Genomic DNA, 21,783 nt, shown 5'->3' with positions numbered 1-21,783 from the left:
CCCAAGGTTTTCTGAGTGCCTGAACCAGACAATGTGGGGAGAGGAGAGGGTTCAGGGAAGACGGGCAATCAGCTAGGTTCCTATGAAGTGTTTTCTTTCCTCATCTCCAGTTACGGTAAGATTCTTTGAATATATTTCTAGCCTGACCATTACGTTAGCTAAAATAGTATAGAGATTGATTTTAAGGAAAAAATGCTGAAAGTTGCTTTTAGCAGTAGTGACATTGAGTAAGTCAGAGCTCAACTGTATGTAACCAGCAGTTCTGATGCCTGGGCAAGCATTACAAATAAACTCCAGGGCAAGTTCCAGGAAAGGTACTCTCAAACTAATTTTTAAAGCCAGGGTCAGTGAGAGGTAAAGGAGAGAGGAAGAAACACACCACTTGGAAGGTTCCTCGTTGAATAATTTAATATTAACAGCTTAATTAGCACTGATGAGGTACTAAATTCAGTTGTTTATACCTGCTAAAGGAGTACAAATGTTGTCAGTATTCCCTACATTTTTCTGCCTTTGGGGCAAGTTCTGGATGCCCTGGCTAGGGCATCGTTTTTTTCGCCAGTTATGGGATGCTTTGCAAAACTATGATGAAAGGATTTTCTGCAGTAACTGAGGAAGAGCAATAGGTCACCACCTAAATGTCCAGGGACCAGGGTTTTCTGTCCTCTTGACTTTCTGTCCAGGACACAAACTTTATAAAGGTATCTAGATCCCCAGTCAGTTTGAAACAACTATATTCTGGGATCATGGTCCATTTTCCTTCTCTTGAACACCCCTCTTCACTTTGTTACAACTAAATTTTAATGTGTTGCTATCTTGCTCTCCCTTGCCCTAGATCCCAATCCCTATGCAACCAACATGCCAATTCAGTGGTAATGTTACCGTGTGCCTAGTGATGAGGTAGGTGGAGGCACTTTAGTGCCAATTACTTAGCGTTGACTCAATAAATACTTGCTAATCGACTGACTGAAACCAATGCATTCTTACTGACATTTGAACTCAATGTGGGTTATTAAATATCTATTCTGTGAAATCCTTGGATCTATTGTGGCATAGTGGGTAGGGAGCTGGTTTTGAAGCCAATAAGGATTTGGGGTTAATTCCTGCCTCTGAGACACACTAGCTTGTGACCCTGGGCAAGTCATTTAAATAACTGGTCTAGGCAACTCTCTAAGGCTATAAGATGCAGAGACAGTGCTGATTTTCAACTTCATTGGTAGAAGGAATTCCCAATATCTGTGAAACAACTAGCTCAGTCCCTATCCTTTTCCTATAAAGACATAAAGGTATACAGACTCCTAGAACTGAGCCTTCAAAAGAATATCTGGTCTCAAGACCTTTTCCCTAAGTGTAGTAACACCAAAAATCCAGAGCCATATTGAGTAGTTTTTGAAATTGGGAAAAATTGGAAAGGAAATGTGCCTTTAATTGGGGGTTGGTACAGCCACTGAGTTGGGTAGGCAGAAGCTGCTATCTTGTAGGGGTCTATTTTAACTAGTTTTTCTTCTTAGACAGAAAAGCTTAGTTATTCCTATGTTGACAAAAGACTAAAAGTGTTGTTAGCATTCCACTAAATTGGGGTAACCCAGGACAAAATTTCAGTTATCTTTCTTCTGGCTATGTCTCTTCCAAAATGATAAAAAAGTGAATATTCTTTCTGTAGAAAGTAAGAATATGCACACACATATATACATATATGTATTTTTTTAAATTAAGGCAAAAATGAATAATATTGTTCCAGGACCAAGACACTTCTTTCCCCTTCTGAGCACTAAAGAATCCAACAAATTTTCATCTTCCAAAGAGATTTGGGCATTCTGAAAGTATAATGATTTATTTTGAAGCCAGAAGACACCTCCTTCCTCCAGAAAGTGGATTGTCAAAACTAAAAGTGGCTTAATTTTAAAATCATCAGCTTTCCCTCATTTGTTTTTACTTCCTTCAAATCTGCAGAATTCCAGAACAGATCACCAAATAAAGAACGATCTCTAGGTAAATAGTTTGACCCTTAGCGCCTTTTCTGCTAAGATTTGCTATTCCCCTGACAGAAGACACAATGCCCTGGTCCATTCCTCTATAGCGGATGTACTTTCCCACACAGATTCTGCTAAATTTGGTTTCTGAATCAGTCCCAGTGTTAAAATGTAAAGGAAGGAAGTAGTAATGGGGTTGGAAAGAGAGATGAGGTTCCTGGAGCTGCTGAGTCCCTGGGCATGTCTTATAAGTTCAATTGGAACACACTTTTCTGAGACTTCCTTACCCAGGAGCAGCCCCTCTCCTTCTGCCTACATGGCAAAACTCGGGCCTTGCAGGTGATCAATCATTATGGAGTTCTGTCTCTAGACTACACCCAGGGTACAGAAAGTAGCCAGGAGCCCCACAGAAAATAGGCAGACCCCTGAATAAAAGGAACAAAAGTGCCTTAGGGAGGCTAAAAGAGGCATCATTCATGCTTGAGAATTAGGACAGGTTAGGCCAGCAATGCTTGGCGGAGATGGAAGAAAATGCAAATTCCTAGCCTCCCATTGAACTTCCAAAGTTTTCCACTTCTTTTTGAAGGAGCAATGCATTCCTTTGTTGATGTTCAAAACATTTTATGAATCCTTTATTTTGAATGTTCTTGGGTTCTTTCTTCTTTTCTTCTTCTCTTCTGCCTCAACCTCCCAATACACAGAATATGAGAAAAGATGATTTTTGCAGCTGATGAGGTTATGCATTTGAAGTGGTTAGGAATGACTCTGGTTACCTTTTAAGGCAGGGAGATTGGGGCTGCATTGCAAAGGTCAGCTCAGATTGCTGCAAATTATCAGGGTACATCTTTGATTTTCTACCTTTAAGTACACTTAATGTTACCCAAATTGTTACTCTTTGCACCTTTCCCAGAAGCTACAACTTCCAAGGATTTTGTTTTCCATGAATAGATAGATGCTGATTGAATGTTTTATCTAGAAGTTTGGTATGCCCTAGTTGGCCACATGATATAGGCCCTGCTTTAAAATGTACGTGTATATATGTTTAAGTAGCCACATGATTGTACTGAGAAGTCAATTTAAACAGAGAGGGCTGGTCAGCCTACTTAAAACAGGAATTCAGAAAATCACTTTTCTGATGAAGACTTTAGATGTTAACTCCTGAGTTTGTCACAGAATGATTTTTTAAAAAGAGCTCAATAAACAATGAAAACGGTTATTTGAACCTTTATATGTATATATAATATGATATAATATGATGGTATGATATGATATAATATAAATGTATGTATGTGTGTATATATATGTAAAACTTGATGGAATAAAGTTTATTTTCGTTTAAAAAAAGAATATCTCACATTCTATTCTCGTTAAGTAGGAATCTGATCTTTCTTAGCGATGAACTCCTGTGTCCCTTGTAGTTCAGGTTATGTCTGTACCTAGCCATTGAATCACCTGTTTCTTTAAGGTTTTAAGGGCTAGTTTTGCCATGTAGAAACATCCATCTAACCCCTTCTGGATACAATATAAATATTCTTTGTGTTCCAATTCACAGCTAGTTTCCTATCTGGAGTTCTACATCACAAACAAACTGATTTCTTTGCCTCTTTTGACTGAAACCGTACTTACTCTTTGGGCTTGAACAGAAATATTTGCTCACCAATGAGACACAGAGGCCACATTCTGAGGTGGCCTGGGGAATCTAAGGAGCCATATCCCCCCAAAATACTTTACAGTTGCAATAGATTAAAGGGGCAGAGAGAAGGAAGGCAGAAAAAAGAGGGAGTGGAAAGAAGGGAGAATTGAGAAATTCTCTGTGAGCAGAAGCGTTGGGCTGGAGTGTTACCCAGCTCTTAATGAATACCCAAGAAGGAGACTAAAATTCTAGGTGTGGTAGGTAGCACATTTATACATTTGGTCTGTCTGTCTCTTCTCTTTAAAAAAAAAGAAAAAATATACAAATATATACATACACATACATATATATATATATATATATAAATTTCATTATACTTTTAAAATACTAACAAAAAACCAAGTATGTGTATGTATGCATGTATATATGTATATATATATATAAATATATACATATATACATATACGTGTGTATATGTATATATCTGTATGTGTGTGTATATATATATATATATATATATATATATGTGTGTGTGTGTGTGTGTGTGTGTGTGTATATATATACACATAGAACCTTTGTTGAAAGGTTCCTTGAGTAGTCAGAGAGGAATATTCCCTGGGACCCTGATTGTTTCTTCACCTCTGAAATGCCTTCCATTTCCATTCTGAGTACTGGAAACTCCAGGGGAGAAAGTATAACACAGCTGCTGAAAATTGGTGGTTGCAGTTGTATACTTCTCACTATTCTCTACTTTGGGTGTCATTATGACAGTGTTTCTCTATACCACATCTGGCTGGTGGGGTACCAGTGACTTGGGTTGGGGGAAAAGGGAGGGAGAAAGACCACAATTTATATCTGGGTTGTCACTAAAATAAATTATACCTATTCTCTCATCCCCCCCCCAACCACCCACTGCCATCTTGCCCTCCATATCCCAATCTAATACTGACAGAAATTGCCATAGTAACCTAAGACATTGGTTTGAAGTTCATGTGATAAAGTTCTAATGTGCCATTTCATAAATCATGTATTTTATGGCCTATTCATTTGTAGGTAGATAATTTTTTTTACCCATGCATGACCAAGTAAAGGTTCTTCCTTCCTGAGATGGAAGGAAAAACCCAAAGAGCTTTTCAAAACCTTGGTAGAATTTGGTATGATTTACTCAACAGAATAAATTTGTCCAATTGGGAACTGATTTAGCTGCCTTTCAAAATAATTCAAACAAATGTCTTAGTCTGTGGTCTCGCAAATATTTTTTGAAGAGTTTATTTTTGGCTTAGCATGTAACTTGGCATTTGTATGACTTTAGGTTCTTTCTCAAAATTACACCAATGCTTTGATTAGTTTTGAATGCCCCTAAATGATTGTCTACACCAGGATAAGCACACACCTATGGCTTATGAACCACAACAAATATACAGGGATTAGGAGCCTTGTGAGTCAGGAGGACTTGGCACCTGCCCCGTGAAAGTATTATTCCAAAATGAAATTCTCCAGAAGAGACCCTAACATTGTTCCTGGAATGTTCTTTCTGAGGCAGGAAGATCCTGATGATTCCTTGGTTTCAGTTATATTGTCTAGCTGCTTTGTTATTCCCCACACAAATATTCAGTTCACTCTCGTATAAGACCCCTTCTACGTATATACTATTCATGGCACTCTGCCCTGCTTCCTAAGAAGACTCAGGCAGGTTCCATGAACTCCAACTCTTCTGCAAAATTCTAGAGAAGATGTGCTTTCAGTGCTGGCAGTATACATCATTGCCCCAAATACTTGGAGGATACCACATCCTGAAGAAGGAAAAACTTGATTTTCTGGAGGTTTTTTTTTTCTTGCCAAATATAGGCTTTGCCTTACCAGGATAGAGATACCATGTACAGAAAGAGAAAAGTTGCATGAATATGCACTTCTGACTATAGGGTAATGTTTCATTGAGATCTTCAGCCAGATTTCCATAAGGGTCAATCAGATGGCGTGCAATATAGCCAGTTTTACTTGTTGGAAAACAAAGGCTAAACCTCTTAGGCAACTAGGAATTCATTACATACTGGTGTTAATTCAAAAGGTGGCATTTCCAGATATCTATCATATATCTGGTGGTTTTAAAAATTTAAATCACTGGTGAAAATTGTTACTGATGTACTGGGCTAATGAATAATTAAAATGGTATGACAAGAGCAATCTAAGAATTAAAATTCAGCAACATGCTATAGTAGATGGTGATCAGTGGACCCCCCTGATCTGCTGAACTGAATCACTTCCCAGAGAGCTGGACATGGGCTCTGATCCCTTCCTGTGGAACATGTGTTCTGGCCTCTTACTGAAAGATATGTGCTATCTTGAGATGACAATGCATTTCCCAACTGACTGATCACCAGTAATAGTGGTCATATCAAAGATGATTGGCCATGGAGTGATTAGCTGTTTTGACTCTGGGTAATAATCATCTTTAATCCAACTCCTGTCATGGGTAACCAATCAAGAATTACCACACCAGGTCAACAAGATACATGTCCTTCCACAAAGGGCCAAAGCACATGTCCCACAGAAAGAGAACAGGGCTCATGCCCAGCTCCATGGGAGTTGTTCTAGTCCATCAGATACTGGGAGAGTGAGAGGGAAGGTCCATTGATCACAGCTATTATAGTATGAAAATGCAATGAAAATTCTAGTTTGATCTGGGATCTTTCTTCTTAAGAGACCAGGCCTGATTGTTTTTTATAGGCCTAAGAAGAAGAACACTTAATACTTCTGAATTGGGCATCAAGGTAGGGAAAAGGGAAAGAACAGAAGCGTTAATCAAAAGGGATTTGTTATCCCTGTGACCTCTGAGCCAACTATTCAAAAATTCCCCAAACAAAATATTATATCTTTTGCTTCCTCTCCCCTCTGGATCTCCCATTTTCAGATACATACCCAGTACAGCACATCTGTCCAACCCTCCATTGTAATGCACTGGAACACAGTTAACATGGCGAAGGCAAAATTGTCAAAGTTGGTGATGCCGTGTTTGGGTCCATCCCACCCTGCTTTACATATGGTGCCATTCTGGCACTGCCGTCCATGTCCCGTGTCAAGGGCACAAGGAGAAGGGTCATCTTCTACTGGGGCATCTCAGGTAGCCAGAGGAAATAAAAGAAAGACAAGGACCAAGAAAAGGAAGGAAAAGGAAAGAGAGAGAGAGAGAGAGAGAGAGAGAGAGAGAGAGAGAGAGAGAGAGAGAGAAGAGTTAGAAAAAAATGTGGTTTAAGGTTCATGACTATAGAGACAACATAATAAGAATAACAACATACGTGAAATTAGTTTTCATCTTGGAGATAGGATGATTTTGCACATGTGCTAAATAATGCGAGCACTGAGGTTTATAATATGCCAGCACCAATTCAAAAAAGTAATCATTTTGGATATTTGCCACACAACTCAGAGACTTTAGATTCAACAGCTGATTTAATGTTGCCTGGATGCGGTGCTGTGTTAATACCACGTTCTCCCAAGCAATAAAAATACAGCAATAATGATGACATTTATATCACCAGGGTGCACAGTACACTGCCAAGTTCCTTCAGCTGGATAATGATGATGGGGAGAAGGATAATGACTGGTGATATTAGTAGTCTTTTCTTTGAAGAGTTTATTGATGTTTTTCTCTATATACTCAGTTTTGGAGTCAAGGGGTATGGTATTTGGAAGCTTCCTCAACATTTTATTATTTAAACAGCTTATCTAAAGTTTTAAATGAAAGCTCACATGTTTCACTTCTCTTAACATGATTCATGATATCCCAAGTACCTGGTCCAGATATTTCAAAATTTTCAGGATTAACTTTTTGCTTTCTAGAACCCATTTTCCATACACATGCTTTCCAGGCAGGCTGTTTCTCTTTCCTGAATATGATTTGTAGAAAATAGCAGCAATTTTGTAGTTTGGCAATGCTTTTTCAGTCACCTGTAAAGTGGCACATTTTTTAATCCCCATGGGGACATTAAAGCATGGGAAGATGAAGACAAGAACTTGGTCAATCAGGAGCACATCCATGATTCTTGACTTTATATTTTATAAATGCTTTGTAAAGAGTCACTCCCTAAATACCTGTTGAACTACACTATAATATTTGGCCCTGTGAAGGATAACACCCTTTCTTCCCCACAAATTAAAGCTACGATCCTAAAGCAATACCTACAGGAAATCTGTTTTCATGAAAAAGGTCCCCTTTCTTGAAAATTTATTTGTAAAATATATTTCCTTCTTAATAAAGCCTTGCCAGCTAATTTGGGACTGGAAAGTACTCCATGATGCTTAAGGAGCGATATTCCTGAAATTTAGGGGGTTCCCCTTGCTTTGTTCAAAGAAAGAGAGCAAGAGAGTTGTATTGGTCTAGGAAACCCAGATCACCCTCTCCATGCCTCCCACATCTGAAGTGCTTTGTGCTTTTGTCCTAGAGATGGGTAAAATCAACATCAGCAATAAAAATACTTACAACAACCCCTAAGTGCAACTTCTAGACGAATAATACTTGAGAGTTCCTCTGCATGTTTGAAGGAGCCATGTAGCAGCCAATGCTAATGCTGTTCTTTACCACCTATTATCCTGAACTGATTTAAGCAAGAAGAGGAAACAGAGAATCTTAGCAAGCTATGCTGTTTTTCAGTTGTGTTCAGTCGTGTCCAACTCTCCCTGACCCCATTTGGGGTTTTCTTGGCAAAGATACTGAACTGGTTTGCCATTTCCTTTTCCATCTCATTTTACAGATGAGAAAACTGAGGCAAATGGGCTTAAGTGACTTGCCCAGAGTCACACAGCAAGTAAGTGTCTAAGGCCAGATTTGAAGATGAGTCTTCCTGACTCCAAGCCCAGCCTGGAGTCTTTCCATTCCAACACTTAGCTGCTAGCAAGCTATAGGGAAGTAGATAATCAGAAAGAAAGAAAAAAAAACAGGGAAGTTTTACAATCTATATCTTCCATTTGAAACATATGTGTCATGGCTGAAGATTAAATTTGGGGTAATATTCATAATTAGACAACTTTATTAGGAACTTCATGAATTAGGATCCTGCTTATATATGCATACTGTATATAACAGTTTCTCCCAGCAACAGCCTTTTGCAATAACCTTATTAGCATATTCCAACCAACCCCCACCATATCACAGAATCCCACACTAAGATAATTTGGCCAATTATCCAAGATGCCAAATTATTATTTTTTCTTTTCTGTGGGACTAGGTTTTTTGCTGCTTTGGTAACAGTCTTTCCTCATGGGATTGGTTAGCATTACTGATGTTAACTTGGTAAAACCTGGCATACCTATGGTTGTTTCATCAAGGCTGATCCTTGGTAAGCTTAAGCAGAATGCTATGCTTCTATAAAAACTGCCAGTTAAGTTAAAAATGGTCTCTACGGAAAGAAATATTATGTAATTCACACACACACATTAAATTAAGCATATTACTTTTAACTGACAGGTTGACAACAGCAATAACATGAATCTAATTATCGACTTTATTCAGAAGTCTTCTCAATTTCTTTTTTATTCTGGGACAGTTATTTCAACATATTCTCCCTTTCACAAATATCAAAGCAACTCAAATATCGCAGCATTTCTCGTAAGTGATGTAACAACCCCTCTGGGCTGACTGGGCAGCAGCTGATGACGGTCTGATCTGGGCAGGCTATCATATGGCTGGACAGCTGCTGCTGACCCGGGCCGGCTAGGACACTTGGCTACCGGGTAGCTGTTGCTCCTGGACCACCGGACTCTTCGTTGCAGGTAGCATTTCTGCTACACAGGCTCTTCCCCTAGACTCCCAGCATTTGTTCAGTGACAGGCAGTTGGAGTCACCACTGCCAGCCTTTGGTTTGGCTGAGTGTTACACAGATTTTCTCAGCTGGAGTGTTACAATGGAGAGTTACAGGGCAATGATCTTTACCTTCTCTTCTTTGACCCCTTCAGAGCCTTAGCTCTGAGGTTTGTTACCTCCAGGCAGGAAGTAAGAGAGTTCTAGCCTTTCTGGTTCAATAATCCTGGGTTCAGAATTGGCTTGCCTCAAGTTTTGAACTCCACTTTTACTTATGATGATTAGCTCGGGTGTTCAGCTCTGGTTTCTATAGAGACTTATGCAAATGAGTTAAGTGGCTGGGAACAAAGGAAAGGAAGTTATATGTGCCCTGGGGTAAGTTCATTGTCTCCTGGCCTTTTCATATATAACAAATAATCATAAACAATAAGAGCCTCTAACTCTTTCTAAAGTGTTCTATGTTTCCTTCATGTCTAAGGGACTTAAATAAAAAAGGAGCACAGCACCTCGCTGTGCTGAAGTGTTGCTATTTCTGGGCCTGCAAATTTGAAAATCTTCATTTCAAAGAAGAATATAGGAAGAAGAACAATAATTTCCAACCAGGAGAAAAATCTTCAAGAGCCTAAAGTTGGGTGCTCGTGCTAGGGAAGATGGTACAATTATAGAAATTATTGTTAGTTATTTGTCATAGGTGATATTTTATATATTTAATGCACTATCCCCATATACAACCTCATCCAATCTTCACAGAAATGAGATGGATAGTGAAAGTATTATTAACTTCATTTTTCATAAGAGGAAACTGACTCTCAGAGAAAGTAGCTGTTGTTGTCCATCCTTTGTTTTCAAAGAGGACCACTGATGTCATGGGGTGATGTCTTGACTTGCCCGTGATTTGGAGTTAAGTGATACAGAGCTGCACAAACATAGTACTTGATCAGAGAACATAAATGATTTGCTCAAGGTATGTGGCTGGTAAGTGGCAGAACCAGGACTTATACTCAGGTCTTTGTGATTCTAAATCTTTCCATTACAGCAGTGGGAAATCCTGAAATAAGTCTTCTGTATATATTCTAACACCTTCCTTCAAAAGGTGGAAGAACCAACAAAAGGAAATTCTATTTTGGGTTTGATTTTAATTAATTGTGAGAAATTGGTTGCTGGGGTGGGTGGGAATGATGGGAAGCCCAGCAGAAGTATTTATTTCATCCTGGCCTTTGTGTTTTTAATCTTTAATCTTTTATTTTTCCCCAATTGCATGTAAAAACAATTTTAAACCTTTTTTTTTCAGCTTTGAGCTCTATTCCTCTCTCCCTTTCCTTTCCTCTCCCCAAGATGGCAAGCAATCTGATGTAGGTTATACATGTGTAATCGTGTAAAACATTTCCATATTTGTCATTTTGTGGAAGAAAACTTGAACAAAAAGAAAGAAGGAAAGAAAGAAAGGAAGAAAGAAAGAAGGAAGAAAGGAAAGAAGGAAGGATGGAAGGAAGGAAGGGAAGGAAAGAAAGAAAGAAAGAAGGAAAGAAAGAGAGAGAGAAAAAGAAAGAAAGAATGAAAGAAGGAAAGAAAGGAAGGAAGGATGGAAGGAAGGAAGGGAAGGAAAGAAAGAATGAAAGAAAACAAAAGAAAGAAAGAAGGAAAGAAAGAAAAATAGTATACTTCCATCCGTACTCAGATGCCTTTTCTGAAGGCAAATAGCATTTTTCATCATGAGTCCTTTGAGATTGTTTTGGATCATTGTATTGCTGAGAAAAGCTAGGTCATTCATAGTTGTTCATTGTATAATATTGCTATTACTGTTTACAGTGTTCTGGTTCTGTTCAATTCACTGTTTATCCATTCATGTGAGTCTTTCTAGGTTTTTCCGAAATCATCCTGCTTGCCATTTCTTATAGCATAAAAATATTCCATTATAATCGTATACCACAACTTGTTCAGCCATTCCCCAATTGATGGGCATCTTATCCTGGCTTTATGACAGAAGAAGACAGATCAATGTATAGTCTAATACACACCCTATATTTTGAGAAAGTGAAGGCACAATAATGCAACTTGTCTGATGAGACTGATAAGAAGGGACTTATAGTATGGGAGGTCGAGGGAAGGGAACAAGCATTTACTAAGTGCTTACTATGGACTAGTCATTGTATGGAATTTCCTATTGTGGGTGCTAACTAAACATCATCCTTGCTGAGCATTATCAGTAATACTTGAAAGATAACAGAAAATGAGAAAAGTACTGCAAGACTAACTAAGGGTAAATATTGCCCTGATTTAAGAGAGAGAGAGAGAGAGTGACAGACAGACAGAGACAGAGAGACAGAGAAAAGAGACTGTAAAGTATAACACCACTGAGCTTACCTTTAAATTCCTGGAAAAATTCTCAAATGGATCATTAAAAAAAGGTGGATAAACATGCATAAAGGAAGGAGCAATTTAAGAACCATCGTGGTTTCAAAAAAGAACAGGTCATGTCAGACTAACCTCATTCCTTTTTTGACAAGATTAATAAACTAGTAGATAAGGTGAATATGGAGGATAGAATTTACCTATGTAAGATGTTGCTTGTCCATTTTTGAAAAGGACTAATGACATCACAAGGTGATGTCTTGACTTGTACAGGACTTAGATTTAAGTGTGGTAGAGTTGTAAAGTCTGCAGCCTCACTCTCTCTTCAAAGTGCAGTGACAAGACAAAAGTCAAGGTGATTGGCAATGGCCTGCAATGCAGTGAATGACCTTGTCTGACCAAGCTCTAAGGGCTCCACAGCACCTGCTTCAGCTGTCTTCATGGCTGTTGGAACAAACTGTTCTCATCCTCCCATTCTGCCGGGGAAGTCTATACATGCTTGGGGTAGATGTCTAACTCATGTACATGTTTGGGGCTTGCCAGTTACCCTCAACCTGGTTTAGCTTGTTTGCCTAGATGGTTTTACTGGGGTATGGCCACTGTATGTGCTATAGCTTCTTGAAGCCACAGTAGAGATCTGGGTGAAGGTGGACATCAAAGTTGGATGAGCGGCCCTGAAAAGGGCTCAGCAAGTCCACACGCCAGAGGGGCTAGTCTTTCCTGAACACCTGTACACCTGGACTGCTGACTCTTTAAGACAAATGCAGCACTTTTCATAATGAAAGAGACAGAAAAAAAAGGTTTTGTGTGAAAAGGAAGAGATTTACATCATCAAAGGATGCAAGATATTGCTGCTGTTATAGAAGAACATTTTGTAACAGGAGTAGAAAAAACTTTGTTTTAATGTTGCTCAGTCGTCAATCAAGTCTGACTCTTTGTGACCCAGTTGGGGTTTTCTTGACAAAGATACTGGGGTGGTTTGCCTTTTCTTTCTCCAGTTCATTTTACAGATGAGGAAACTGAGGCAAACAGGGTTAAGTGACTTGCCCAGGCTCACACAGCTAGTAACTGTCTGAGGTGTTCCATCCACTGTGCCACCTAGTTGCCTGTTTGTTTTAATATATACTACTAATATGTGTGTATGAAAAAACCGCCTTCAGATAGTATTTGTACAGTTTTGGAAATAAAATGTTCTGTGGCATAGATGTGAGATCTTGGATTTCTTTGTGAACAGTGAGGAGTGATGTCTTATTTGTGTGGAAACAGTTTTTTTGCTACAAAGGGTCACAGAAAGATATTTTATTAATTAGATACTAAGGAAATATGATTGCATAGAGACACAAATTCAAGGGCCCCAGAGATCGCAGACTGTGGTGAAGACTTCAGAGCTTGATGGGTACTTCAGCTAATTTTCATAGACTATTTTAGGACTAGAGCAAAACTTAGAAAGAGAGAGAGAAATCATATATTTGGAAATTGACACATTCTACAAGGACTGTGAGAGGGGAAATTTGAGGAATTGTGACTTTTAAAATAAAAGGCGAGTCACTTAGTCAGGTGGCTCCCATTTAAGCCATAGGAGATAGAATAAGAACAGCTCAGGAACCAGAAGAGGAACCTGAGCTTAAGACACAGCTGAAGATACAGCAAGGGCACTAACTAAAAAGCTGCTTTGACTGTTTTTGTTGTTCGTCCTTCATTTTTTGAAGGGCAACAGTGACGTCACCAGGATGACGTACTTGTACTTGTGGGTAAACTGGATTAATTAAAAGCCATCAGTTTATAGAAGGCTTTCTTTGAGTGATTCCTGATAGGTAGCAGAATTGACCTAATCTTCAATGTTTGCAATTACCCTTCAGCACCATCTAGAGTTGGAGAAAAGTGAAGCTTTTCATAAGGGCTTTTTGCCACCTCTGGCTTGAGAAGGAAAAGCAGAGAGGGCTTTGCAGCTACTTAGGTACAGGTGAGCTGTGTTGCTGTGAGCTCCATTCTTATTGAACAATGCATCTGGATGAGTAAGTAACTGGCTGGTCTGGTTGCTCTTTATAGCCCAGAGATGGCCAGTTTGATGAGCTCTGCAGTACTCTAACTTAAAGAGAACAGTGAGAGCTAACACCTCCTATAATGTCCTTTTAAAGGTGATGAATATTCAAACAGAGAAGGAAAGAGAATTTTCCCAGTCAGAAAGCTGATGATCTTCCATCAAGCAGTGAGAAACATTTAATGAATCAATAACACTGAAGCCTGTAGTCCATAGTTGAGAGCTACTCTAAGCACATGAGTTTTTCTCCCTCATGTTCCTCCCTGCTAGGTTCCTACAACTGTGTGCACACTTTTTCAAAATAGCTCTTGAGTGAATTGGTGAGAGAGTCATATATAGGTTTATATGTGTATAGTGATATATTTTATATATTTGCTTTTATTGGTACCTACATTATTATTATTATTATTCCTTTTGCTTTATTGTTAAGGAAATGGTTATATTTAAGATCTAAAAGTATTTTTTTTATTGTGAATGATTGGTTGTAAAAACAGAAAATAAATCAAATAAGGGTGGGGCTCAAGAATTAGAATGGTGAGTACAGGGTTATCCCTCAGAGCCTGAGAGTTTGAATACATAACCATAGGGTGGAGGTCTGTCTCTGGGAACTTAGGCACGTTAGTGTGAGAGCAGGTTGGAGGAAGTGAGCCAAACCCAGAGAAAAGTATGGTGTTTGAAACCCTCCAGTGAGAAGGTTAGCTAAACCCGAAGTGTCCAATGATGATGAGAATATGAGAGCTATCACAAATAACATAAAAGAAGAGGACATGGGAAAGATAGTCACTTCATTAATAAGTGAGGAAGAGCTGATATCCATAAAGATTATTTGGAGGCTCAAGTGTTGCTCTGCTATTTTAAATCTGTCTCAAGCAACAATAAAAAAAAAAGCTTTGGGAACAATTAAGAAGCAATGAATATCTTGTAAAAATAGGTATCTATAAAAAGCACTAAAGAGAACACTTGAAAAATGTGAACACACAAATCAGCAGGTCCCAGCAACATCTACCACAGGGTATGGAGAGATTAATTTTAAAAATTAAGTGAACTTCTTTGGGCACCAGGAAGCATACATCTCAGAGATAAAAGTAAGGGCATGGGGGTGGGGCGGGGAATGGATGGGTAATGGTAGAAGACATAAGAACATAAACACACACACACACACACACACACACACACAGAGTTCCTGAATTTTGAAAACAGAAAACGACAGAACAGCACCGTTCCCCTGTTAGTCCCCTAGAAAGTACAACTTAAATTCTAAATATGACTAAAACAATGAAAGTAAATACCAGGAAAAGAATTTTTTTAAAAAAAATATAGTTAATAGGAAAATGGAATTCCAAGAGAAAGCAGTTTGAATTTTACCAAGAAGAAATAAGAATGGGTAAATCCAACTACTTTGTTCAGGTCATAGGTCTAAGAAAGGAATGTAATGAAGATAATTCATTTCTGGGTTCTTGCAAACCACCTGTTTATGATCTCATGGAGACTTATTGTCTTCTAAAATCTACTCAGAGTTGGCACAGAGCACCAACAAAGGATGGGAAAACAACTTAAGTGCCATCAACAAAAGGTACCAGCATATTTTGATATATTTTTTGGAGAATGGAAGAGGCATCTTTAAGTTGCCTTAGAGATGAAGATGAAGGAGGAATTTGTACTTCAGTTCTCATTTTCACTCGTGACTAGGAGGAAATAATAGATGGCTGAAAAACAGTTTGCCTTTCCAATCCCATAATTGAAAACCTGCATTTTGAAAACCTATCAACATGTAAAATTCATGGTCTACATAGTGTTCTTGAGAAGTTGGAAGAAAGCTATGGGGTAACTACCATCCACTAATTATAGGAAATCGTGTTTTCTTTTTTGACTCCATTTCCTCATCGGTAAAGTGATGGAGCTGAATTGATTGATTTCTCAGTTCACATCCAGCTGGATTTTTTAACTTTATTCTGTTCTTTCAATCTTCTACATATGAATCAACCATCACACTTGACTGTTCATTCCATACATAAAATGTCTTGTCATAGTTAAGGTAGATTCAAGCTACAATCCAGCATCATGTGAAGGAGTTTGTTGCTGAGTTGTCTGTTCAGAGTTCTAGGAGTCAGAGTTACTCTGATTCATAGTTCTGAGACAAAGTCGATCCTTTTTGAATGTGACAAACTGAAGTATATTGGAGACATGGACACCAAACTTATCCATATGGGACAGATATAATGTATCTGGTCAAAGATAGAAGATAAGAATTTAGTTACTAACTTTAAGCTAAAGTGGTATCCTTTGCAAAGATGACCCAGAAACTCAGAAAGATAAGAGGAGAGAAAGGTGAAAGGAAAAATTTCAGAACTGCGGCGGATAAGTTTGAAATTCTAAGTGTTGCATACCAATGGTGTCAAATTAAAATAGAAACAGGGCCACTGAACCATACAAAAGGATCTCCATGGGACTCATATTGACTTAGAAAACCACATACTATGATTATCTATGTTCTATTGTACTTTTATTTATTTTGTTACATATTCCCAATTACATTTTAATCTAGTTCTGGCTGCAATGTGGCCCACAGTTTTGACACTTCTGATGTATACTACAATTGCTATTGATGCGTATATTTAGTTAAGCAGAGGAACAATTTTAAAGCAGAAAATCAGAGAAGACATCTAATGTTTTCTAGCTAGGCTGTGATGTCGTGTCTAGAGAGGTCTGAGTCAAGCCAATCATGGAACAACTCAGCTTATTAGTGGAAGCATATGTTCTACATGGAAGCTATGTTTATCATGGAACTCTTTTGGACAGCTCCTGAGATAGAAAGAAGACACCCAAAGTTTATAGTTCCAGAGTTGTGAGTTACCTTAAGACATGGGCCTTTCTCAGTCATATATTTCCTGGCAGGTTACTGTAAGTTTGCTTACTTTCTCTTATAAATGCTGAAAACGTTGATGGGAGAATCTGACCTAGGTTTATATGTATATTTTGATAAATGTATTATTCCTGATTTTTCTTTACTATATGAATACTTATGATATTATTTATTTTGCCTTATTGATAAGTAAATGATTATGCCTAAGATCCAAAAGTATTATTTTTGTAAGTGGCTGGTTTCATGTAAATGGAGGCACATCAGTGGGGGATTGAATATTATAGTGAAAAATAAGGGGAATGTATTTTGCCCACATCAGGGCTCTTCCTAGCACTTTGAGAAAGTTTGAATGTAAGCACAAGGTTGTTCCCTGGGGAGCTAGATATACCAGTGTGCGAGCAGGTTAAAAGTGAATAGGTGGAGAAGTGTGAAGTGTTTCAATGTGGGTGGCCACCTCGTGCACCTGAGACACACGTATAAATTCTCCAAATCCTCGAATCCACGTTGTCTGATTATGAGGACAGCAGATTTTTGGTTGTGCACTCCTCTACTGTGCTGAACAAGTCCAGGCTTTTGGAATGTCTTTCACCTATTTAGTTTTAATCATTAAGATGATTTAGCAACATAGCTCTTTTGTTGAAAAGCTAGGCATCAGATCATCACATGGCAGGTCAGGAAACTTGGAGACAAATGAGTGCCACATTCAAAGCTCTGAAGTGAGAGGGGTTCTTTGAAGGAAAAGGTTAAAAGCCTACAGTAAGCCTCATCATTAAAATGAAGACTGGATTTTCTCTAAATGCCCTTCTGGGTCTAACATTTTTTGAGATCTCTGATCTATTCTAATCCGCTGAGCTTTTCTGTTTTGGGGTAGGTGACATGTAGGATATTCCTCAGTTCTATTCAGTATTAGGAACTGTGATCCTAAATATTATGTGTGATATCCTAAGTGACAAATGGTATAGCTTACCTCCGATTCTCATGGGAGAAATATTTTGGGTTGATTATTTGAAAAAACTCTAAAGGGATTCTCCTACAAGACACTCACTTGAGCTGGTTTCCCATTAATGGTGATGGGCTGAGGTGAACCATTCACACTCTCAGCTCTTTTGTTACTGGTAAGTGTTTTTTGCAAAACAGACGATGGGGACAGTGGTGGGGGTGGAAGTTCCTGTCAAAATTGTAGTCTTAGCCTACCCAACAAAGAAACTGCATTTTCCACAGCATAAGACCATAGGCAAGTCCTCTACTTGGTGCTAAGGGAGACTATTAAGGTCTAAGAGAATAAACAATGTGGCTGCTAACTAGATCTTCGTATAGACTCACACAAATTAGCATAGGCCTATAAGTTTAGATGAAGATAGTCAAGCAACAAGCAAGTAAGAACTTGAACATGAATGGAAAATAAGGGTCATGGTGTTGGTCTGATAATTCCTTAGACAAGACTGCCGACTTTAAGCAAGGAAAGAACTGTTTTATCTAGAAAAGAGGAATATAAACAGGTACTAGACTAAAGTCAAGAAGGAAATCTATTATTAAGAATGGTCATCCAATGCCCCATCAATTAGAGAATGGTTAAACAAATTGTGGCATATGATTGTGTTAGAATACTATTAAGTTGTAAGAAATTACAAAAAGGATAGTTTCAGAAAAACCTGGGAAGACTTATATGAACTGATACAAAGTGAAGTGAGCAGAACCAGGAGAACATTGTATACAGTAATAGCAATATTGTAGTGATGATCGACTGTGAAAGATTTAGCTGGTCTAATACAACAATCCAAGACAATTCCAAAGACTCATGAAAAAAAATGCTATCTATATCCAGAGAGAGAACTGATGAACTCTGAGTGCAGATTAAAGCATATCTTTTTCACAGACTATTTTTGTTACAACATGGCTAATATGGAAATGTTTTTCATGAACTCGCATGTGTTATATATATATATATATATATATATATACATACACACACACACACATATATATGTATATGTATGTATTGCTTGCCTTCTCAATTGGTGGGGGAGTGGCTAGAGGGAGGGAAAGAATAGGGAACTCAAAAATTTTTTAAAAAATGAATGTTAAAATTAAGCATAATTTTTTTTAAAAGAATGGTTAGGGCAACTAGGTGGCACAGTGGATAGAGCAGGGGCTCTGGAGCCAGGAGCAACTAAGTTCAGATCTGGCCTCAGAAACTTACTAGTTGTGTGACCCTTGGCAAGTCACTTAACCCTAATTGCCTCAAAAAAAAAAAAGAAAAAGAAAAAACAGAATGGTCATCCAAGTCAAATGACAAACTTTTATTAAGAACTATATGCATATATTGTTCTTGGTAAGGGAGAAATAAAGAAAAAAATGGAAATGCTCCATGCCCTCAAGGAGATTACATTCTATCAAAGAATTTAATTGTCATGGTGAATTAATTTTAAAATTATAAAAGAAAGGAAAAACAGCGGCCTCTTTACCGTGAGTGAGGAAAAAACCTTATATTTGTATGGTTTTAGATTTCTTTGAAGACTATACGATATGTATAGTGATTTGTAAACCTCAAAGTACCTATATAAATAGAAAAAATATTTATTTAAATACTATATGATATATAAAATCTACTGCTACTACTACTACTACTATTTTATTATAGAAAAAAAATGTTCTCATCTTTGTCCAATGGAATTCAGATGGAAAAAACCTGGGACAAGTTGCTAACCAGTTATTATTCTTTCATATTTAATGTTTCCCCTATCTACCAGCTGCTTCTGTTTTGCCTACAAACATACTCACGTCTTCCTTGTCCTTAAAAAAAATTCTTCTTTGATTGGCTCATCCACCATGAGCTATATCACCATTTCTCCCCTCCCCTTTATGGAAACTCATGGAGAAAGCTGTCTACAATTGGAACCTCCACTTCCTCCCCTCTCACTCTCCTTTAAACACTCTTTAGTCTGGCTCTGACCTCATCATTTGACTAAAATCGTTTCCTTCAAAGTGACCAATGATCTCTTTATTGCTAAATCTTTTGTTGTTGTTGTTCAATCATTCATTCACATCAGACTCTTTGTGACTCCATGGACCAGAGTATGCCAGACCCTTCTATTCTCAACTATCTCTCAAAGTCTGTTGGAGTTCACATTCATTGCTTCCATGACACTACCTATCTATCACATCCTCTGCTGTTCCCTTTCCCTTTTGCCTTTAATCTTTCCCAACATCAGGTTTTTTCCAATGAGTCCTATCTTCTCATTATGTGGCCAAAGTATTTAAGCTTTAGCTTCAGTATTTGACCTTCCAATGAACAGCCTGTATTAATTTTTTTAGACATTTAGGCATTTGATCTCCTTGCTATCTAAGGGATTCTCAAAAGTCTCCAGCACCACAGTTTGAAAGCAATGATTCTGTGGTTCTCAACTTTCCATATAGTTCAACTATCAAAGTCATACTTTGCTACTGGAAAAATCATAGTTTTGACTACATGGACCTTTGTCAACAAAGTGATATCTCTGCTTTTTAGTACGCTGTCATATTTGCCATAGCTTTCCTTCCAAGGAGAAAGATCTTTTAATTTCATGGCTGTGGTCACTGTCTACAGTGATCTTTGAGTCCCAGAATATAAAATCTAACACTGTTTCCATTTCTATTTCCTCTATTTGCCAGGAAGTGATGGGACCGGTTGCCAAGATCTTAGTTTTTTTGATGTTAAGCTTCAAGCCAGCTTTTATACTCTCCTCTTTCACCTGAATCAAGAGGCTTCTTAATTCCTCTTTACTTTCTGCCATCAGAATTGCTAAATCTAATGGGCTTTTACTGATCCTCTTCCTATTTAACTGACTAGTCACCTTTTAATTTCCAATCAGTCAATATAGGGCAGCTAGGTGATATGGTGGACAGAGTGCCAGAGTTAGGAAGACTCATCTTCCTGAGTTTAAATCTGGCCTCAGACACTGACTAGCTGTGTGACCCTGGGTAAGTCACTTAACCCTGTTTGTTTCAGTTCCTCATCTATAAAAATGGCCTGGAGAAGGAAATGGCAAATCACTCCAGTATCTTTTTCAAGAAAACCCCAAATGGGGTCACAAAGAGCTGGACATGACTGAAAAGCAAAAACCAAAACCTGAACAACAAATCATTTTATATACTCCTCTGGATTTCTGCATCATGCCTCAAAAAACTCTTTATCTTAGATCACTTCAATCCCACAAGTCACAAACTCAAACCCTCCAAGTACCCTCTGCTCCTTGGACCCCACTCTATGATTGGAGAGTAGAGGACTGTTCTCACCTCCATTTAAGATGGGGCCCAAGCCAGACATCTCTTGATTTCCCATCAAACACTCTTCTGGACTTTTCCATCCTTCTAACTTCCCCTCCACCTTTTCCTCTCCCGCTTATCAGCTTCATTGTATGTGTTATCTTCCCCATTGGAAAGTAAGTTCCCTGAGGGCGGGGAATGTCTTTTTGCTATTTGTATTCTTAGCATTTAGCACAATTTCTGATACAGAGCAACCATTTAATAAATGTTTGTTAACTAACTTGATCCATCTCTTCTCAGGGATATTGTCTTGGTTCTCCTTCTACCTGTGTTACAGATCTTTCTCAATTTCCTTCAGTGGATTTTTCCTCATGCTTACTAACCCTTGGTGGGGTCAGTACCCCAAGGATCTGTCCTGGGCCCTCTTCTTTCCCTATACTCTCTCACTTGCTGATCTCTTTAACTCCCATGGATTCAATTATAATCTCTATCCAGGTGATTCTCAGATATATTTATCCAGCTTTAACATCTTTTGCGAACTCTTATGATTTAGTGACACTGGTCTTCTGGCTGTTCCTCTCACAGGACACTTGTCCTGATTCTCTGCTTTTGCATTAGCTGTCCCCTATGTCTATAAAACTATCTGATCTCACTTCCACCTCTTGGCTTCCCTCACTTCCTTCAAAACTCAGCTCCAATCCCAGCATCAGGGGGCCCTAATAGGTCTTTCCTGGTTCCACTGCTGCTATGTTTCCCCTGAGAACACCTCCTATTTATCCTGTATATATTTTGTTTATACATAGTTCTTTACAGGTTGTCTCCTCCATTAGAATGTGAACTTGAGGGCAGGAACTGTGGTTTTTTTCTTTTTTTAACTTACTA

General features: G+C 38.3%; 1 protein-coding gene across 4 annotated transcripts in view; it reads right to left on the bottom strand.

Annotated features, from left to right (window-relative positions):
- Positions 1-21,783, bottom strand: part of CACNA1C (calcium voltage-gated channel subunit alpha1 C) — a 1,048,429-nt gene that overhangs the window by 273,422 nt on the left and 753,224 nt on the right. For all 4 annotated transcript variants that reach the window (XM_036758696.1, XM_036758693.1, XM_036758694.1 and 1 more), the window contains exon 7: positions 6,523-6,719. In XM_036758696.1, the coding sequence (XP_036614591.1) occupies positions 6,523-6,719 (197 nt within the window). The remainder of the gene's footprint in view (positions 1-6,522; positions 6,720-21,783) is intronic.

This window comes from Trichosurus vulpecula, chromosome 5 (genome assembly GCF_011100635.1).
Source record: "Trichosurus vulpecula isolate mTriVul1 chromosome 5, mTriVul1.pri, whole genome shotgun sequence".
Lineage (NCBI taxonomy): Eukaryota > Metazoa > Chordata > Mammalia > Diprotodontia > Phalangeridae > Trichosurus > Trichosurus vulpecula.
This window is presented reverse-complemented; position numbering and strand designations above follow the sequence as displayed.